Raw genomic sequence first — 21725 nt, 5'->3', positions numbered from 1 at the left:
ATAAAAACATAATTCGGTAGATAACTGTCGAATAACTTTTTTATTTCTATTTAGTAGTTATCTACCGAATAATTCACCAATATTCAGTAGATCACTGTTGAATAACCATAAATATTTCGATAGATAACTGTCGAATAACCCAACAAAAAAAATTGAAATTTTTTATTTTAAGAGTAAAGTTGGAATTTTGAAATAGGATGGTCAACTCAGCAGTTTGGGATAGTCGGAATAGCACTGGACAACATAATATTACATTTTTTATTTTATGTATATATTTTTTTTTCTGGGATGCATTTTGGGCCAGACCAGTATTCCATATGAGGGTCTAGATAAATCCCAAGACCAAGAGTGTATACGATGTACAATGGGCCTATTATTGGGCTCAATGGGCCGGAGAGAGCATTAGAGAGCATTATAGTCGCCAACAATCGGTGAACATATATAAATAAGGCCGTTGTGGCTATATAGTCTGTTACTGACTTACTGGCGATCAGCTTTGCAGAAGAAGCGCGAAACAGAAAGGACACAAGGCATGGCGGGAAGTGACGCGCGGAAGCAGCTTTTGACATTGATTCACGATTTCGCCTCCGAAAAGTCGCAGGGAGGTACGTTTCGCATACACCTTTTCGTATTCGGCATTTGCTAATCTGTTTGGTTCGCGAGAAAATGTAGAAGAAAAGGCAAAATAGAAAATAATTTTCCCGTGAAACGTAGAATTAGGCACGGATAATCAAGTTCTATGAGAAAGCAAACGAATAGTTTTTTCTTCGATTTTCCAAATTTCGCTGAAATTGAACTAGTGAACTTTGGCTATACATGCTTTGAGATGTGCAGAGCGAAGAGTAGTATGTCTGAAGAAACGAATTGAGGAGCTTCGATCTGAGCTAGATGTCGCAAATGCTGAGCTCGAAGTAGCCAAGCGCACCAAGGAAACCACTGAGCAAGAGCTTAAAGGCTACGAACTTGAATTGGCGTTCAACGAAGCTACGATTCAAACGCTAGAGGTTTGTTATTTTTTCTACTTTTTGAATTGAATGATTTTGTTCTTAATTTGATTATGTTTTCATCGAATCCTAAATTCAGTCCAGGATTTCTCTGACTCAAGACAAGGTTTCCTCAGTTGGATCTGATTTAGAAGCTCTTAAGGTATTTTTACCTTCGGTTTCTGGTCATTAATTAATTAAAATCGAGAATGCTTTTGACGATTATTTCAGTCCATTTTCATATTTCTCTCTACTGAACCTCATTTTATGGTATTTGCTTGGATCTTGCAATAGAACAAAGAAGGGGCTTCACGGTACTAAGTTCTAATCTCAAATGTTATTTAATTATTTTCAGTGTCTGATTTTGTTTTTAAAAAAAGTTCTAATAGCTCGCAGTTTAATTATTTGCCATAATTGTCCACGCAGGGATGAGTTTATCAGCCAAATGATCGACCTCAACACTAAGATAAGGTTGGCCTAATCTTAAAAGCAAAAGTATTTTGGATGCTCACAGGAAGCATTTGCCTAGTTTCTTGATAGATATATAATTGTATTTTGCTTTGATCAATATTGACAATTATGTGACTGTAGATCCTATTTTACTATATATGAGCGATTCACAAAAAAAAAAAAAAAAAAACAGTAAAAGTCAAATATCTACAAAAATAATTTGCTGTGCATCTGTTATTAAATCACGAAATATCATGTTCTTGATTTATGATTTTAAAATATGTGATGTTCTCTGCCCCGTTTATGGACTAATTTCACATGATAGGGCTATTTCAAAACTGTCTAGTGCCTTCATGTAGTTACTAAGTTATTATTATGTTTGTTTAAAAATTTATAAATGCAGGAAATTCCAAGAGTCAATTGTTGACAATTTTTATGAGGTTAATGGCATTGGAAGTGCAGCAGGTGATGGTCTGTGTACAGTTAGCTACTAACCTAGTATTGACTTCTCAACGTGTGTTGTTCCAACTTCATCTATTGCATTTATTGAAGATTCTTCATTATGAACTGGACTCCTCCATCTCGCTTTTAGCATTCAAAAGAAAACTTTCTCACAAGTGGAATCTAGTTTGGATAGAAAGTAAAGAACATTGCAATTTTGTTTCAGTAGGTCACAAACTAGTCAATGAGGAGGTTACTGAAGTCACTTTAAGAGAACTTGAGGATATGCTTGCTCGTGTAACATCTCAGACAACTAAAGTGGAAGAAGAATACGAATCAGAACAGAACCATCAAAAACAGGTGAGAAATCGGTCCTTGGAACATTGTGAATGGCTAATATTTCAATGTCCTAAAAGCTTAGCATAAGTCTTCATGTCAGTATTTTTTCTGGAAAGCAATATGAAAAATGAATGAATTTTCTGGGACTTCTGCTTCTGCAGGTCCAGCAGGAGTTGATTGATTGTGAAAGGAAGGTGTTCCTGATGGAGATGATTTTCGAAGCAACAACAGAATTGCAGGACTCGACAAGATATCCTTTTCCATAATGCATTGGTTACTGAAATGACTTAAAGGTTAAGCACACTATACATGATTCCTCTGGTCCATGGAGAAAAAATTACAATCCAAAGGAAACTATCCATCCTGTTTGGTAATTACTGATTCATGGGTGTGATTTCAGTGCAGTCCCACACATACAAACAATCCATAAGAATGTTCAAATGCACTTCATAACAATTGATTGCTTTAATTTGTCATCATTTGAAAGTTACCATAATCAAATGCAATCCATATGGATTGTTTGTACAAGCTTCATGCCCTGCTTTCGTCCTAGTGGATGCCTGTTTGGTTATGAAAAAATGGAGAAAAGAAAAGAACACTTGGACGTTTGCAACTAATTTTCATTAAAATTATTGCTGATAATTTGAAATTTCTTTTCCCAGTTTTCTGGCAGTTCAAAGAAAAAGAAAGTTCATGTTATTCTTAAAAAGAAAAAAAATAAAAATTGAGAGAATTTAATAGCTATGATGCCTTTTGTGGTCTGTTTTGCTTTAAGTACTATACTTTATGACCACAACCCTACATAAATTGTCTTTGACTAGAAATAAGCAGACTTCTGAGTTGGAACAGATTTGTGCTATCCTTGGGGAGAAGTTGCAGAGCAGATGCGTATGTCCCAGTTGTCATTCAGACAATGTGGAGGTCCTGGGTGGAATGATCCAGTCAAATGAGACAAATTAATTTTTTGTAAGTAATCTACTTGATTTCACTACATTGTATGTATTCGTTTTTAAACATTTACTGAAATTGAGAACTTGAGGAACTTCAAATCTATCATATATGGCACTTCAGTTCAATACTCTACCCCAGCTGGCCTTGGAAGTCAAGGACCTATTTTGGACACTAGGTGAGAGAGAATATGCTATTGTTCTGTACTGAATTTTAAACCTTTCTACGGTTATTTCAACTTATCTCCATAAACGTTTTAAAATAAATATCAGTGCTTACCATTTTAGATAATCACTTATTATACTAAATTGGAGATAACATTGCATGTTAATCACATTTAGTAGTTATCACCAGCTTGCATAATTTATAGGATCTAACACATGCCTTGGTCATAAGAAAGATAAAAAAAAAAAACCCTAGGAAGAAGATTAGAATAAGATAAAAAGGGTATTGGAAAAGAAGATTAAAAATTTCTTGAAAAAATACGGAGCTGCATAATGCGCTAAAGGCTAGCTGCAATCACTGACTCACTGTCATCTATTTGTTCAATCCATTTTGCATCATGTGTTGGTGATGTTTCTATTTCCTTCAACAATGTAGATTTGGCCTCTTCATCATGGTTGCTCTGCCCCTGTATTATAATTATTCTTACTATCCTGATAAGAACTGCTTCATCTATTTCATAAAATTCAACAAATTGAATGTACATAATGGTGTACCAATATTTTGAAATTATTTAGAGAACTTACAGTTGCTTTAGGAGGTGGTATGGTGGGAAGAATTGTATACATTGAAACCACTCTTGGATTAGTGGACTTCACTACAATCTCTACCTGTGTTGAGAATAGGGCAGAGACAGGCCGATGATCAGAGAACTTACTCTCACTACGGAGATAGGAGAGCTGCGTCACCCCTTTTCCATACCATAGAATTCTATCGCACCTGCCACCATGGTCAAATTAGCTATTTTTATGTACCAAAAGAAAGAAAGTTATCTTTTCATTCATTATTTTTGCAAAGCCATTTGTAGATCAAGACGCATTCATACGGGGGTGTCTTAGTCTCTATGCCTATCACTTAGAACTTAGGCCAGTGCAGGGCCTCATGGATCTGTAAGTTGTAAACTAAAAGGGTCCAAATACTTCGTTTTAAGGTAAAACTTGTGGCTCTATGTCAACTGAAAATCTAGTGCCATAGAGGTAACTTGTACCATGCTGGAGTTCTTTGCTTCTCTCCTGATCTGCTTGGAAGCCCACCTGAGTACCGATTGCAATTTGATGAAGAATACTTATAGGTAGGTGCAAATTCTATAGCTCCCTCTTTCCAACCCTGAAAAACCCCACCATATTCTCGTTCCCTACGAAGCTGATCAAACTCTTGCAACGCTCTCCAGTCTAGTTTCTTTATCAGCTGCCTGGCTAGATTGTCCTCCAGGTATAGCCTATAGTTGAGATCCCCGAACCAGAATATCCGACTGTTTCACAACACAAGAGTAAAATTAGCTTGATAAGGATGTGTTCTTCCTTTTCTTTGATAATTTACTCATCTTAGTCACTTAGGTCAGCCAGATATCTTATAGGTTCTGAAATGTGGTCACCACTTATATAGAATCCTAATACTCCATTAATGTATAAACATACATGTATATGTTGAATTCTGAATCCTGCTTGGTAAAGGATATTTTAATACTATTGCATACAAATTTGGACTAGTATTCGTCAAATTTGTCCTGTTATTGTGAATTTATGGAACTGTTATAACAGTTGGGGTCAATAATACTCAAGTGTCAACTGTTCTTGCATAAAAAATTTTAAAAGCCTTTTATGATTATTGAAATAATGAACACTGAAAACTACAATACTCTAAATCAGTGGAAACTTTTACTTCTACATTCTATCAGGAGGAAGACGTACTCATGTCCTAAGATGGTGAGAGGTTGAGGAACATCATCGTCTGTAGCAGATCGAGGGAAAGATGTCCGCTTAAAAATCTCAGAGACTTGGTGATTCCTTCGGCCTTCATCTCCTTTCTTCTCGCCAGAAGCTAAATGGGCAACAACAAAGCAAAAACTAGTTCCTTCGATTGTCATGCTAACTGAAACTGAACCTTTGTTACCCAAATAACCCATGATGCCACAGGCCACTGAACAAACTTTAACATTCGAAATGCAATACTTGCCTAGCAATTCACTTTTTATCCATACACTAATGAACACTCCAACCATCTTCTTGCTTGCCATTAGCTTGTACTTACTCCCACCCTTTGGATTTTCATGTTGGTTTCTTGATTGGTCTTCCATTGGGGGCCCAGTGTGGCTACTAACGCTCATACTGCTTTCAGGATCTTGAATTTTCACATAGTGGTAGTTGTCACTTGAAATTGGATTCAATATGGGTGTCAACCAAGGGCACCCATATTTGTCGTTCAGTGTTTGTCCTATCAACATGTTCCAATTTCTTGCTTCAGTTGGGTCTTCTGCCCCTATCACAGTTCGGGTGTTCAAAGGTACAATCTCTTGAAATCTGCAATTGAAATTTGCTTAAGGTATGACATGCATTGGCGCATTGCATACTACTTTTTTGATATCGATTTAGATCCATTTAACTAAGAAATTATGAACAATGTAATATTATTTGAAATCCACGTCTGTAACATACCCAAGAACATACAAGTCTGCCGCATCCTTAAGATTCAACCACTCATCCAAATCTACTGCCAAGCTCTCTATGGGAGACCTTCCAGCCACATTCCAAGTTCCCACAAAGATTCTAAAATATGCGAATATGGTTATCAGAAACAATTGTACAATTATTTCTTGTTTTTATTATTTCCTTGGGAAAAAGAAAAAGAAATTGTTACCTCAACTCATTAGTTGAAGTGCATGGATCCATCTCCATGGACCGACTGAGAATATCATCCAAGTAATCATCACTTTCATCTTCACCCCCATCTGAAGAAAAATTCATTAATCAAATACTTAAATCTCAACCCGGATTGAAAGCTGTGGACATGATAAGGAGAATAAGAAAGAAGAAAACCTGAAACTTGACTGAGTTGATAGGGGTCAGCTCTCTTGTGCTCTCTCTTGAACCACTTTCTAAACCTTCTTCTTCTTGACTCATGGCTATTCTCGCCGTCCATGGCTAACAAGCGGGATCTTTGTAATCCATGCAACAATTACAAAAAGGTAGGAAGTAGTAGTATTTGTGAATAGGCTTTCTTCAACTTATTGTACCTTGTTGTTGCTTAGACGTTGATTAGCTGTAAGACCCTTGTATCAACCGCCCTATACCAAAGAAATTGAAATCTAGATAGAGACAAACACATGAAGGCTAAAGCTTAGAGAAAATATAGCTCGAGCGGCAACCCCAAGAGAGAAAACATATCATATACACACTACGTGCAAAGTCAAAGGTGGTTATGATATCATGGTGTAATTTAAATGATTGTACTGGGTTTGAAAGGATATCAAAGTATGATATTGGCCTCACAAGCATCTATCATTAATTTGCTTGATTATTGGGGTTGTTAGGTTGGTGCTAGCCACGTTCGTCTTGTGGATTTTACGTGACATGTTCACTACATGTCCAAGTTAAACAATTTATATCCAGCTTTGCATAATATAGGGTACACCTACGATATCGCCCAATGAGACCGTCAAGCTCAAGCTAGCCATACCATATATAGGTCTCTTAAAGCATGTACATTGCTAAAAATGCAAGGCTAAATGCAACATTTAGCTATTGCCTTTGGCTAAATGCACAAATTTGTACATTGCTAAAGGCTAAAAGCAAAAGGCAAAATATTAATTTAGAGATAATTAGATTTAAATTCTTTAGAAAAACAGTTTTTAGATAGAGATCGAGAATGTTTTAAAATTTATAAAAAAATTCTTTTAATTCATAATAATTTATAAGAAAATTCTTTTAATTTATAAGAAAAATATTTTAATTTATAAGAAAAATATTTTAATTTATAATAAAGTCATTTTAATTTATAAAAAAATTCTTTTAATTCATAATAAAGTCATTCCCTGATTTGAAGGGTATTTCCCTCTATTTAAAAGGTATTTTCCCTCCTAGGGTGTAAAGTGGGTTTTGTAGAGATTGCATGTTAGGTTTTAACTCCGAGATTTTGGGCAGAGCAAAAAATATTAGAGTTAAAACCTAATATAAAGCCGTCAAAAAATAAAAATAAAAGGATTTAATTAAAAATCTTAAATCACTACCGGTGTTAGTCTAAAAAAGACTCATAAAATGTACTGGACTCTAAGTCTACTTTTAATTTATTAAGTATATTTATATATATTTATAAATTAAAATTTATAAATGTATATAGTTTAATAATTATATCATTGGCCTCCACAAGAAGATAACATATTCTCTTTTTTCCAATCGCGCGCCGACACGTGGACTCCACTATCTCACAATCACCTACTTTTCTCTCTTGTGGGCTCCACTTGTCGTGACAAAGCAAAATATAATAGCAAAATTTTAGGTCAAATTTAGCCAAAAATCTTGCTATGGCAAGAATTACCTTGCATTTAGCCCAATAATGTAGAGGTTTTTTCACATTTTAGGCTAAATCTTTTCTTTAGCCTTGTATTTAGCCTAGCAATACACAAGCTCTATATTTCACCAATGCTGCATTTTATGAGTGACCCTAGCTAGTTATGTACCAATTACCAAAACTGTAACCTCAAGCAACCAATTTTTTAGTGTCTTAGATTAATAATTTGTTCTATTTCACCGTTGGGTATGATAAGTTGCTGTCCTATCTCCTAATAAGATCATCTCACTATCAGTCCTCGTGTCATGGCCCACAGCAGTAATGACATAGCTACTTGTAGGTTTGGATTTATTAGACGTGCATATGGATTATGGAGTATATATATCGTGAATTCGATTAAAAAAAAAAATAAAAAAACTGGAAAATACTATTATATATAGTCTGCTTTTTAGATTGGGATCCTTTTGTGCAGGATCTCTCACCCATGTGAACGATAGGTCAAATTTTGGTTTTTTTCTTGCGAAGTCACGAATCAGTCTACAAGAATAGGCAAAATTTCGTTTGTCGTTCGGACAATGAACCTCAGCCTCGCCGTTCAAATGGTGAGGGATCGACCCGTTTATTTAGCTCTATATAAAGGCAAGAGATTAATACTATTTTGCTCTCTACACTATTACAGTTGTATCAGTTTGTTACATAGACTTTTAATTTGGAAAATTAAAAACTCTGATTTTTTCAATTTTGTCAATTGAGGTTCTTCCGATAATTTACACATTTTTTATCCAAATCTTTGAGGGCAAAATGATCCATTCCATTTAGATCTTATCATTTTTTCCTCATGCATCATTTTTCCTCATTTATTTTTCGCTAAATTCTGGTTGATTATCTCGACATTTTAGATGAAAAATGTATAAATTGACGGAATAACCTTAATTGGCAAAATTGAAAAAGTCAGGATTCTTAATTTTCCAAATTAGAAGTATGGGGAGCAAACTGATACATGTGTAATAGTCTGGGGATCAAAATGACATTAATCCCTAAGGGCAACTATTTTTTATCAAACAATTGACTTTTTTTTGACAAAAAAATAAAACAATTTGACTTTTTATTTTGTCAAATTATCAATCTAAACTATTGACTAGGTTGTTTTCACCCAAAAAAAAAAAAACTATTGATCAGGATTACTTTTGTTAAATTGTGTGATCCAAAAGTTCACATTTCAACAACATAATGTCATAATGTACTAGAAATCTGACAAGAAAATGTTTTCGTATGTGTATGTATTTATTATATAAAAAGCCTCAACCATGCATAATGATGAAAAACAAAGTATATTCTATATTAAGGTAAATATATTCTTTTGTACATAGACCAAGAGGCCCCCTTTTCTTTGTGGGCTGGTTCTGGACTGCGAAGGACCCTGTCATACTCGTATGAATTAAATTATGTTGCTTTCATAGGATGAGACATTCTAGCGAGAGAAGTAGATGCGATTCTTGTCTTTACAGATACCTTTCAGCCTCAACCGTGATGAGATGTATAAGCCTCAGCCAACCTTCCTTCGTGCCTTCTTGGGGACCATTGCTTCAATTTCTAATCGTTAAGCATATAATTAGGGATGGACACGGGTCGGTTTGGTTCGGTTTAGCCCCCAAATCGTAGACCAAACCAATGCCTTCGGGTTAGTGATTTTTCAAACCAAACCAACCCAATGAAGGTGAAACAACCGAACCAAACCAATTAAAGTCGGGTTGGGTTGGTCGGTTTGATCGGTTTGGACATGTCTCAAAATACAATTAAAATTTAGGCCCAAATTATAAATGAATGAAACTCCCTTTAAGTTATAAAATTAATGTTTCTATTTTCTACACATGAACCCAATTCAGTACATGTCTGCTTTTACAGTGGAATAATTACAGTCACATGTAAAACAAGAAAGCCATATATGTGAAACATTAATATTAATATATTAAATAATAAAGCCATGTGAAAGATTAATATTAATTTATTATAATATTAAAGAACATAGGCTATGAAACTAGGGAATGTGAGATGAGTTCTCATTGCTTTGAACCTTTGACTATTCTAAACAAGGTGAGATGAGAAACTAGACATGTGAATATTTAATTAATTTATTTATTTATTTTTTAGGTCGGGTTGGGTCGGGTTTGATCGGTTATTTAGAACGTCAACCCGCTAACCAACCCATTTAAGATCGGGTTGGTCGGGTTATGAACCGACTTCTCTAAATTGGGTGTCAAAAACTGAACCAACCCAACCCAAATGGGTTGGGTTGGTCGGGTTGCATCGGGTTTTGTCCACCCCTACATATAATGTCGACCTTGCCCTCCTCCTCCCGTACCCCACATCAATTATTAGAATCTATGATAGAATACCTTGTTACACATAGTGGGTTATTAGTTATTACATAAAATTTTATATCTCAAACATGTAATAAAAGACTCAAAGTCACAAACACAATAAATATATGTTATATAAAAGTTTACTTTTACGAAGGTGCACGGATTACAAGTCTTGTAACCTGCCTGTAGGAAAGGTTCAAGCCTTCAAGGTAATCCTCCAACGCTTCAATGTCATTTCCAACCCAAAGGCCCCATCTTTTTGTCTTTTAAACTGTGCTTATGGTAGAATCGAGTAACCAGTTAAGATTGGGAAACTTTTATCAAATGGTCTAATTTATTTATTTGTCTTCATCCAAATATGTGAAATTTTAAGAATGGGACCAAGAGACCATGGAATTGCTCAGTTTGTAAAACATTCCGATACAACTTACAAGATTAAGACTAAAATTATGGATACTTGGGCATCAAAATGAAATTTTAACGCCAAATTTTGAATACATAGATCAAACACTTGGCCCCTAAGACTAAATAGAGCCAATCATTTTGGACAGGTTTGAAAATCAGAATGCTGATCAACCCGTTTGGGACTGTCAAACTAAAAACTTGTGATTTCCTCCTTTAATTTCTTGCATCCGATATCAAATGCTGCCTGAACATAACAATGAAAGCCTCCACTCTCTCATTCAGAGCCTCCTTCGACAGCTTAGGAACCTCCTCCGTACTGTCTTCAAAGCATTCTTGGTCTTGCTCATTCCCTCCACTTGTTGATTTCTTATACACATCACATTCTTTAAGTTCTTCAACTTGTGCTGCTGGCCACCTACTCTGCCTTATCTTCTTCTCCCTTTCAATCTTCACCACTTCTGCATTGTTCTTCTCTTCGATGCCGTCGTCGTTGTTGTTGCATTCTTGATTTTCATTTTGGGTGGAAGAAAAGGAAGTGAAGAGAATGGCTAAGAGGATGAGGTTGAGTACAAGGAAGACCCATGAACGTTTCAAACACGCCATTAACACAGCTGCTCCTGCGGTGAACAAAACTGTGTGCACAATATAATCTTGAAGTTGAAGCTCTCTTTCCCTTGTTACTCTCCCACTCTGTTTTCTAATCTCCATATTGTGTTTGTGTTTGATCTCTAAATAACATGCCTAAATCGTGATTGGTCTGTTGGGGTTTTTATAAAGAAATGAAATGGGTTTGCACCCAAAAGAAAAAAGAATGGAATTTGTGACTTGTGAGTGCGCTCCAGTTTTGAGGGACCAGCTGTGATGATCAGAGGAGTAGGCTTGGGGAGACAGGTAGACATAAATTCACTAAAGCCTGCAGACACTGCACCAGCAGTCCTACTTCATCAGCAACCAAGTCTGCAACCATATGATTTCTCCAACTTAAGATTTAGTCCTGCAACTATTAGCGTGAAAACCAAACAAAAGTCATTACTTTGGGATTGTGAAGGTGTATCTTAGTGGATTGGTTACATGTTTTAATTTATCATACTATGATTTTTCTGAAATCTAATCAACGAACAATGTTTTTTTTTTTCCTTCAATAAAATGAGATTTAAACTTGGGAGCTCTTTTAACAAAATGACGAAAAATATCACAAGATCGATATGTAGTCGGTCAATAAACAATGTTATTGTTTACTCACAAAAGAATTCCAATCCCCAAAGATAAAAGAATTAAGTATCGTATAATGGAGTGCTACGTAATTCAGGGAAAATAAAGATTAACTGGACGCGATTTGAGGCAACAATTTTTGCATTAGGAAAAATGGAATCCGGTACCAAAGTAAAGGTGCATGCCTTTTTTCTCGAACAGAAAGAAAGAAGAGAAGAGACGGTAGGAAAAGCAGGATTTGCCGCATAAAAGAGAGCAATGAAATTAGACGTGAAGGTCGAAAAGCACGCCTGTTGCTGTTTGATGCCACTCCATCATCAGAAAATGACCCCACATGCCGCAATCGGCAATTACATCACCGGCAGGCAGAGCAGGCTTCACCAGTCGACCAGAGAATCATTCTCTTGTGATGTGACCAGACCCTATTGGAATCAAACGACATCGCTTCAGGTTGCAGCTTGCAACCCCTTTTTTTAGGCTAAAGAATAAAAAAAATAAAAAACTAAAAAATAAAAAAGTTTTAGGGCACAGAATAAGAAATTAAAAGCTCACTACCAAAATTTACTCATATTTTCAAAATTTAGAAACTAACCACTTTTGAATATAGAAAGACGATTATACCCTCCTTTTTTGACTAATCTCACAATAAATATAAAAAGGGTCTTACTGGTTTTTCCATTTTTTTTTCATATAAAAATGGTTGGTTTTCTAAAATCCAAGAAAATGAGTTACTTTTGCCATCTATTTGATACGCGGCTACGCCTCCCCCCTCTCTGTTTGTCATGTGAGAAAAATTTGTACGTAATAGGAATATACATTCTTTGTGAGGTGATCTTATGAGAGTAAGGAAGTATATTTCCGTTGCATACAAATTTGTCTCCTATTATGTACTTACTAGATGATGATATCGTTGATGCAAGTTCTGGTCGGGCTATCCTATTGTAGTTGGATTGTTATGTTTTGGACTTCGTCCCCCATTTTACCAGAAAAAAAAAAAAAAGGAATCATTTTTGCATAATTATTTTCATTTCGAGTCATTTCATCATAAAAACCCTTGATAATAAAACCTTAAAAGCCCTTGAAAGATCAAAACGGTACCGATTGATTTAAAGTACACTCGCTGGTCAACTAGTTCATTGGTTCATCCCGTCCACAATAAATAAACGTCACAAATCCTTTCCAAATCAAAACCGTAGGATTTTGCATTACGCGTAAATTTGTATGTAGAACTGTTTTATTCTGTAAGCATGATTTGTCTTACATGGTGACTTGTTCCACCCGTTTCCTGTGCTATATGAAAGAGAAACAACAAGATTCTAAGCATCAACTTGAGATAGTTCAACATGATCAAAGTATGCATATGATTCATGACAAAAAAAAAGTATGCATATGATCAATGGGACTACGGGAGTTTTTCTATTCAATAAGTGAAATTTTGACAGGATCAGATTGTGAAATAGAATTTCAAATGAAAAATAAAAAACTAACAGAAAATGGATGGACATCACTGCAGATTATAAATCTCTCTCTCTCTCTCTCTCTCTCTCTCTCTCTCTCTCTCTCTCTCTCTCTCTCTCTCTCTCTCTCTCCTCATTCTATGCAGCTAGCTGTTTGTCAAATTTCTGTGAAACCATTCCTCAGGAACCACCACTGGACGTGATTGTTAATGGGATGGTCCATCATATCCAACTTACCAGTTGTTGGATTTAGAAGTCACCGTTGTTAACACCATCTTTTCCCAGACAATGATATGAGCTGCCAACAAATGAAAGATTAAGAGAGATCAACCATCCTGTAATCGTAACTTAACATACATAAGCATGCTTCAAGCATGTTCTGAAAACCAAAAGTTAATAAACCAGTCACACAAGCATGTTTATATTTTTTAGTGGCAATAACCCCGTCTTCAGCAATCCTGTTATAGTTTAGTCCTGGGAAACATTACGATATCTTTTATATTTCTTTTGCTCTTTGAGACTTAATAAGTATGTGTAACACACATTTGTCACGATTTCCTTCCCAGCCTAAGTTTACTTTTTCAACACACAGTGCAAAGGGGCCGTCGCCCTTGCGGGCTAAAGCAATTCATGGATATACAAAATAAGGTCAAGTTATCTCACTTTTCTAGGCACACTTGAGGGAGTGGAAGAAAGGGAATTGTTGGGAACAAACCTGTCGAGCAACCTGAGCCAGTCGCCGACTGTCCCTGGATGATTCATCTATCATCTGTGGCTGTGGTGCAATACATTCTTTCTCCTCCATCCTCCTCTTACCACAGGGAGTTTCACCAGGGCTGCTTGAGGAATTCTTGCGCTTCCTCTGGAATGTGTACTTGAGAAGTCTACTGTTGTCCACATGACTAGGAGATCCATTTGATTGTTCTGATGCTGTCACATCTTTTATTTCAGAATTCATCGATGATAAATTAGCAGTATCAAGGATGAATTCAGAACTAGGAGCTTCTGAATTCTCCACAGCATCACTTTCCAATTTCTGCTTTATCAATGCAGGCTCACTTATCAACTCCATGTCCTTGTCTGCAGCATTCTGGACAGCTGCACATTTATTAATTCCCTTCATGCTCACAGTAACACTAGTTGAACCTGATATAGGATCCACATCACTTCTAATTAATGTCAACCCTGGATCCAGACGGGGCAATGGCTTCATCTTAGCCTCATTTTCAGTTGTGTTTGGTCGATCTTCACAAGATTTAACACCACCATTAACTAAATATGCAAAAGTCCTGCAGCGGGAAAGAACAGAGGACGGCTGATCAGTACTTGTGAATGAGGAAGTAATGCCATCCTTACTGTTTATTTTCCTTTTTCTTTTTCCCTTCTGAATGATCTGAACTTTGTCCGTATAATAGCAGCTATTATGCTGCAACTCTTCTTCCAACCCACTGGAACTTCTTGTCATGTCTACATTCTCAGCCTTGATAGAGGGCTGGATACATGCATCATCTTGGGATCTAGGATGACATTTGCGTGAGGCTTTGGCTTTCCCAAAGCGAGACTTTTTTCTTCTTAGTCTGCGGAATTTAAGAGGCTTTTGGGTTTCTCCCACAGATGGGTTTTTAACCTTGTCCATGCTATTGTTCCTAAAAGAGGGTGAATTACATTTTCCTTCCTCCTTGTCACCTGCTTTGATGATGAACTCATTCTTCCCGTTGGAATTGGGATTGTAAACATATCCAGAAGGCAGCAATTTTTCATCAAGTAAGTGTCTTTCAAAAGCACGAATTCTCTGTGTACATCCATTTCTGAGTAGCTCAGGCTCTTTGGTTCTCATGATTATTGATGCAAGGTCAGAGTCAGGGGCATCAAATTTATCCAAATCAGAAACACTGAACTGATCAATTTGTTTCAGTGCATTACAGCACTTATGGCCCATACCTTTCTTCACTGGGATGCTCTTCATGCCAGAAGTTGGAACCGTTACATGTCCTGAGCCTGAAGGAGGGGATATGATGGGTTCAAGTGTTGGATTTTCAGAAAATGATGCATCTTCCCTCGTGATTTGTTCATTCAAAGGCTGCACTTGGTTGTTCTTCGCCCTCTCCAATTCACTCCATACTCCTTTCAAGTCTGATCTTAGATCAGTTATGATATCCTCTGCCTCTTGGAGCTGTGCTTCAAGCTCATCAATCCTTCTTTGTTGGCTCAAGGATGTTATCTGTGCTTCACTTGTCTGTATCAATTGAAATGTTGATCAATGCTTTATTAAACTTTTCAGAACATCTAAAAATAAATATACATAAGAGCAGGCACTTGTAGGAAAAGATAGCCTCAAGTGCGGGATCTCACACCTGAAGTGGCCTGCTTAAAGTAAAACAAAGAGTGAGTACAAAGGGGTATGGTGCAAGACTAAGTAACCAGATATATGCAGAAAGCACTAGAGCATAGAGAGCGGCCTGTTTCTTCTTTTAATTTCAAATTGATTTGTGAAAACAAAGAGCAGTTTCTTACAAAGTCATTATAATTAAAATGAAGATTAACATACAAAGCCAGTAGGAATTCCATAAATCATGTAAAAGTAAAACCATAAGTTCTATAAATCTAAAATGTATATGAGACATAACAGATACATCACATAACCTCAAAATGTGTATGATAAAGGAAATCAAGACAATGTAGACAAGTAGTTAGCATTTGGGAAGCACGTTCTTGCTTTTGAGAAAGAGACTTAATTTAACAGCAGACGAATCACCACCAATTTAAAAATTGAAGCTTTGCGAGCCGATTTAACTGAATTATCATGATTCATGAATTCAAGAAAATGCTAAAGACAACAACAAAGCCCTCTTTCGAAACAAGACCAAGAATCGGGTCCATCAAAACCAGTAAAAAGAACAAACTTTCGAGGAAGCAAGAATAAAAAAGAAACCTTGGAGTCGACCATTTTCTTCAAGCGAACGAGCATTCGAAGCGCCTCGTCTTTGGTGGAACGCAGATCGTGCTGAAAGCGAAGGGCTTTGCTCTCCGACGCCATTACTCTCGCCGCGGCCTCTTTCGCCGTGTTGAGAATTATGTCCGCGTACGCCTTCTTCAGAGCCACCATTTTCTGCATCGTCAACAAAAGAGAAAAATCGGTAAGCAAATCAAGATTGGATTTTTGAAAGTGAAAACAAAGACTTCAAAATTACAAAATTAGACGCGTGAAAGTGGCGGCGATTGTGGTGGCACCGCCACTGATAGTGGTGGTTAGGTAAAGGTCGTTTTTGGAATTTCACCTGTGCTTCGTCTTCCATTGTGGGAGTTCTTCAGATATTAGGCTAGAGGAGGGAGAAGACTGAAGAAGCGAAGAGGAGGTTATTGGTTAGCTTTGTGGAGTGTGCCTGTGTCTGTTATGAACCAGAAAGTCCGTTCCTCTCTCAATTTTACGTAATTGCCCCTGGGTTTGGCCTTGAATTACGATACTCGGACTGTGTCTTCTGTCAAGTGACTCAGTGACTCAAGTCCGTTGTGGACTGATCTGGCATTACGAAGTCCGCTCGAGGACAAGGAAGGGAGTCTAGGAGAAAGGTTTAGCAAAACGACATTGGAATTGCAATTCAACTCTTTCAGAGATGATGTCGTTTCTGCGCGCTATTTATCAACGATTTGGGGATGCTTTCGTCATTTACAACTGAAGGCGCGCAAAGAAAAGATGGGGGCCCACGTTGAACATAAAGCCACGTAGTTTATACGACCCAGGTCGCGTTTGTTTTTTAAACGCGCGGTCACAGAAGGATGTTCAATTTTTAAAATTCGAACTGACGCCGTAGCGTTGTCGTCATGTCTCGTGTGTGTGCGGCGTGTCTTTCGTGATCCGGTGATCCCAAAGTAGACAAACGAGTATCGTTTATTGGGCTTGGGGGGTCTGTGTTATTTATTGGGCTTTTCATGTCGGATTTGAGCCTTGGTCATGGTCTAATGGGCTGAGTTTTGATGAGGTTATAATAATGTTCAAAGCTATTGCTAATTTGCTCGTGATCGTTTTATGTACGTAGAGAGCTTAGATTCACCAAGAACCAGTAGGGGACCAAACATTTGAAATCAACCTTGTGAGTCTTCACTTCGCAATAGTTGAAGATTTGCTTTGCCAATGGAATATGTCAATTTAGGCGGAGAGAATCCTACAAAACCGCCCATTCTTTAGCTCATTATGCTTTATCTAACCATGGTTGCAATGCATGACTGGATGTGTTACCTCTTAACTTGGGCCGATGTTGTATGAGGATTATCATCTTTGAATAAAAATTCTCAACTCTAAAAAAAAAAAAAAAAAAAATTACATGAAGGTGTTTGTATCTACTATCTAGCATTATTTGTTCATCTGATTGTTCTGATGAGTACTGCTAGAATCCCTAATTTGAATCCCACAACGGAGTATTAGTTGCTGCCTGAGTTATTTACTGGGCTTTACCTTTCTCAGTGTTTTGGATAAAATCCAAGTTATTTATTGGGCTTTTGGTGTTGGAATTAAGCCTTAATTATGGATTTATGGGCCAATGGGATAGACTGAGCAAGCTTAGTATTGGGTCAGGAAAAACCAGCCTGTTCTAGTGTCGTATTCAATGGTAAGGAGTCAATTCGTGTCCTCTGTCGAGTGACTGACCTACTAATTCCAATCCAATCCAAACCTCTCTAAAGCTTTGGCTCGGGAGACAAATACATTTTGACATTTAGGATAAGCTTATATTCTAATATTCTTGCAAGTTTAATAAAAGAACAAAATCCAACCCAATTCAAAAGCAAAGTGGCAGTCAAAGATGCATATTCTCAAAGCCTCATTGGCTGGGCACAAAGGACAATTCGTTATAGATAAAAATATAAAATACCAATTAATTAATTATAAATTAAAGGAACCCAATAAATAAGGAGAGAATTAAGATTAAATACGTAGTTAACAAAAATTAGACAAAAATTAGTTAAAGTATTAAATAGATGCAACGAATTCGTTAAAGTATTAAGTAGATGCAACGAATTCGTTTGGCTCCTCGTTCAACTTTGAATACACATTATATATATCCTTATAAACTAAATAGTAACTATTATATTATTGTGACTGCATAATAATTACAATTTATTTTATTGGTTATTTTTTAATGTATGAATTCTATTTACGACTTTAGTGTGAAAAGATCTTAAGCTTTAAATTATTATAAACAACGTATTTTTTGTGTGATGAGAAAGACTTTCATGTAACATATATATATTTACACTCTCATAATATTTTTTCACACGTTAGTTATATAATCACTTATTGTGAGAGTGAAGATATATACACTTATAACATGTAAGTTTTTCTCTTACATGATTATTGAGCAATTACAACTAGAGTTTGAACATTCGACCAACAGTTGAAATGATTATAAAAGAATTCTGACTCCTATTTTGATTTTAAACTCACACTAACAGTTTGCCATTTGTTTAATTCCTAACCTAAACAAAAATTTCACTTAATATTTAATTCAAATTTTCACTAAGAGTCTAAGAGTATAGTATTCATTTATAGTGGACCCACTCAAAAAGCATCTGGACAAATAAACCCCTAATTAAAAACACCCTTCTCAACCATTACATAAGTTTAATCTCACTTTAGTGAAACAACCCGCAAATGCGATTGCCAATCACACGCTCAGAATTGAATTCTTTTTTTACTTTTCTTTACTTTTGGGAATACTCTCTATTGAATTCATAACTGAGCAAAAAACACATTCAACCAAATTTCCAAGCAGCTGTCTGGTAAGTGGTAATGTCTTACCCCAAACAGAGAAGTCAATGGCCCTCTTCTCCTGGTCACCTTCCCCAAACACAAAACGCGCAAAAAATTTGACAATTCATTAGAGCCTTTTAGACCCCAACAAGCAAAACCCATAATTTCTCTCATAGTGAATTGCTTGGATATCATATTGTTTCACTATGTTAGGCTCAACCTCCAGCATAATTGTTTGGACATGGGTTGCCATATTGGTCTTGAGCTGTATCACTTGTTCTTCATATGGGGCTGTGGTTGAAGACGATGTGAGGTGCCTTCAGAGCCTGAAGAAATCACTCAAAGATCCTCTGGGGAAGTTGGCCTCATGGAATTTCGCAAACTCGTCCGTGGGGTTCATATGCAAGTTTGTGGGTGTGTCGTGCTGGAACGATCGCGAGAACCGCATATTCAACCTTGAACTCAGAGACATGAAGCTGTCTGGTGCGGTTCCCAAGGACATAGAGTACTGTTACAGCCTACAGAATCTGGATCTAGGAGGTAACGAACTTTCTGGTATGATCCCACCTGCTATATGTACTTGGTTGCCATTTTTAGTAACCTTGGACTTGTCCAACAATGATTTCTCGGGTTCAATACCACCTGATCTGCAACACTGTACGTACCTGAACAATCTGATCCTTTCGGATAATAAGCTTTCGGGTACTATCCCTAATGAGTTTTCTAGTTTTAGTAGGCTCAAGAAGTTTTCAGTGTCCAATAATCAATTGACTGGTACTATACCTTCATTTTTAAACCATTTTGATAAGGCTGATTTTTCTGGGAATAAAGGGCTCTGTGGAGGGCCTCTTGGATCGAAGTGTGGTGGGTTGAGTAAGAAGAATCTTGCTATTATAATTGCTGCTGGGGTATTTGGTGCCGTGGCTTCGTTGCTGTTGGCTTTGGGGCTCTGGTGGTGGTACCATTTGAGGTTGAGTAAGAGGAGGAAGAGGGGTTATGGTCTTGGAAGAGAAGACAGTTGGGCTGAGAAGTTGAGGGCTCATAAGCTTACTCAAGTTTCATTGTTTCAGAAACCGCTTGTGAAGGTCAAGTTGGCTGATTTGATGGCGGCTACCAACAATTTCAGTCCCGAAAATGTGATCATTTCGAGTAGAACGGGGACTACTTACAAGGCTCTACTTCCTGATGGGTCGGCGCTGGCAATTAAGCGGCTTAGTGCTTGTAAACTTGATGAGAAGCAATTTCGGTTGGAGGTGAACCGGTTAGGACAGCTTAGGCATCCAAATTTGGCGCCCCTTTTGGGGTTTTGTGTTGTGGAGGAGGAAAAGCTTCTGGTTTATAAGCACTTGTCAAATGGGACTTTGTTTTCTTTGTTGCATGGAAGTGGTACTGGATTGGATTGGCCAACTAGATTTATGATTGGTTTGGGTGCTGCAAGGGGACTTGCTTGGCTTCACCATGGTTGCCAGCCTCCAATTATGCACCAGAACATATCCTCCAATGTGATCCTCATCGATGAGGATTTTGATGCTAGGATAATGGATTTTGGATTGGCAATGCTTATGACTTCTGATTCTAATGAGAGCAGTTATGTTAATGGAGACTTGGGAGAGCTTGGTTATGTAGCTCCAGAGTATTCAAGTACTATGGTTGCTTCACTGAAAGGGGATGTTTATGGATTTGGAGTAGTGCTTCTGGAGCTGGTGACTGGGCAAAAGCCTCTTGAAGTCAGCACTGTTGAGGAAGGTTTCAAGGGTAATGTAGTGGATTGGGTAAATCATCTATCTAGTACTGGTCGAACCAAGGATGTTATTGATAAGGCTCTATGTGGACAAGGGCATGACGAGGAAATTTTGCAGTTCCTGAAAGTTGCTAGTAATTGTGTGGTTTCTCGGCCTAGGGACAGGTGGTCTATGTACCAGGTTTACCAGTCATTGAAGAGTATGAGCAAAGACCACAATTTCTCTGAACAAGATGATGAGTTTCCACTGATATTTCGCAAGCTAGATAGTGATCCAGTTTAGGTTTGAATCAAAGAGGGGAGAGGGATGAGCAATGGCTACAGAATTTTATCTTGAGGTAAGTTCTCAAAGGTTCATATGTAAATGGTGTGATCTCTATTCAGCTGGTTTTCTCTATTTATTAGTTTAGCTGTATAATACAATAAACTACCGAAACACTAGGGTCCTGCATCTGAAGAAATTATTTGTTTGCCCTTTATTATATGAAACAATACTCAACTGAGGTTCAGTGATATTTGTAATATGCTTCCTTGTTTCTGGCCATTAAGGTTTGGAATGAAAGATGACAAATGGAACATCTAATACAACATTATATGCAACCAGAAGAATCCTTGATTCATTTAGGACCTTTCTCAGTCTATCTGTTTGAAAGTGCTACTTTTCTACTTTACAAGCTGAAATTTTTTCAAAACGTCATGTTCCAGAATTGTCAAGATTCGGGATACACAAAGTGCCATGACTTTCAAATTCTCATTCTACAGACTTCAAAAAGATCTGTGTATTTTTTGTGTGTCATGCTAGTTCTGCAGTTCTACTGTGTTCTTACAACCTCCTCTACACATTAGGGAAACATTTACATATTGTTTGTTTTGTTTTCTAGTGAGCTGGTTCCATTGATTCTTCAAGAATCATGGTTTATGATCAATTGATGTCTTGGCTAAAAGAACTAATGGATAGCTTATAGGGCTGAACTGAATATCTGATAGAACTGAGCCTGACCTATTCAATAGGCCAGACTGAGCTTTTCTACTTAATGTTAGACCTTCTTATTAGGTATAGTGGCATTTGACCTTATTTTTTTGCCATTTCCGGGCTGCTAATATACCACTTATCTTATATATCAACGGTTA

General features: G+C 37.0%; 5 protein-coding genes across 5 annotated transcripts; 2 read left to right on the top strand and 3 right to left on the bottom strand.

Moving 5' to 3' along the window:
• The first annotated feature begins 514 nt into the window (after window positions 1-514).
• Window positions 515-2812, top strand: LOC147288634 (spindle assembly checkpoint component). The gene is made up of 8 exons (XM_086242279.1): window positions 515-605; window positions 835-1004; window positions 1084-1146; window positions 1278-1297; window positions 1410-1454; window positions 1837-1898; window positions 2101-2234; window positions 2375-2812. The coding sequence occupies exons 1-8, from the start codon at window positions 533-535 to the stop codon at window positions 2477-2479; spliced, it is 672 nt and encodes a 223-aa protein (XP_086098405.1). The 5' UTR covers window positions 515-532; the 3' UTR covers window positions 2480-2812.
• Window positions 2813-2932: 120 nt separating this feature from the next.
• Window positions 2933-6566, bottom strand: LOC147288633 (type I inositol polyphosphate 5-phosphatase 8-like). Its single transcript, XM_086242278.1, has 8 exons — window positions 6200-6566; window positions 6021-6111; window positions 5819-5929; window positions 5075-5683; window positions 4372-4635; window positions 3911-4103; window positions 3693-3792; window positions 2933-3137 (listed from the first exon to the last, which is right to left on the bottom strand). The coding sequence occupies exons 1-8, from the start codon at window positions 6300-6302 to the stop codon at window positions 3070-3072; spliced, it is 1539 nt and encodes a 512-aa protein (XP_086098404.1). The 5' UTR covers window positions 6303-6566; the 3' UTR covers window positions 2933-3069.
• A 3880-nt stretch (window positions 6567-10446) lies between these two features.
• LOC147288632 (Putative membrane lipoprotein) lies at window positions 10447-12036 on the bottom strand. Its single transcript, XM_086242225.1, has one exon. It carries the CDS (start codon window positions 11144-11146, stop codon window positions 10652-10654), a length of 495 nt encoding a protein of 164 aa, XP_086098351.1. The 5' UTR covers window positions 11147-12036; the 3' UTR covers window positions 10447-10651.
• Window positions 12037-13220: 1184 nt separating this feature from the next.
• Window positions 13221-16671, bottom strand: LOC147288631 (uncharacterized). The gene is made up of 4 exons (XM_086241469.1): window positions 16386-16671; window positions 16040-16216; window positions 13823-15343; window positions 13221-13405 (listed from the first exon to the last, which is right to left on the bottom strand). Exons 1-4 carry the CDS (start codon window positions 16401-16403, stop codon window positions 13373-13375), a joined length of 1749 nt encoding a protein of 582 aa, XP_086097595.1. The 5' UTR covers window positions 16404-16671; the 3' UTR covers window positions 13221-13372.
• Window positions 16672-18877: 2206 nt separating this feature from the next.
• Window positions 18878-21214, top strand: LOC147288630 (Leucine-rich repeat protein kinase family protein). Its single transcript, XM_086242178.1, has one exon. The coding sequence runs from the start codon at window positions 19060-19062 to the stop codon at window positions 20875-20877; it is 1818 nt and encodes a 605-aa protein (XP_086098304.1). The 5' UTR covers window positions 18878-19059; the 3' UTR covers window positions 20878-21214.
• Window positions 21215-21725: the final 511 nt, after the last annotated feature.

Source organism: Dryas octopetala, chromosome 4 (assembly GCF_963921425.1).
Source record: "Dryas octopetala chromosome 4, drDryOcto1.1, whole genome shotgun sequence".
In the NCBI taxonomy this organism is placed as follows: Eukaryota; Viridiplantae; Streptophyta; class Magnoliopsida; order Rosales; family Rosaceae; genus Dryas; species Dryas octopetala.
Note: the sequence above shows the minus strand (reverse complement) of the source record. Positions and strands in the feature narration are given on the sequence as shown.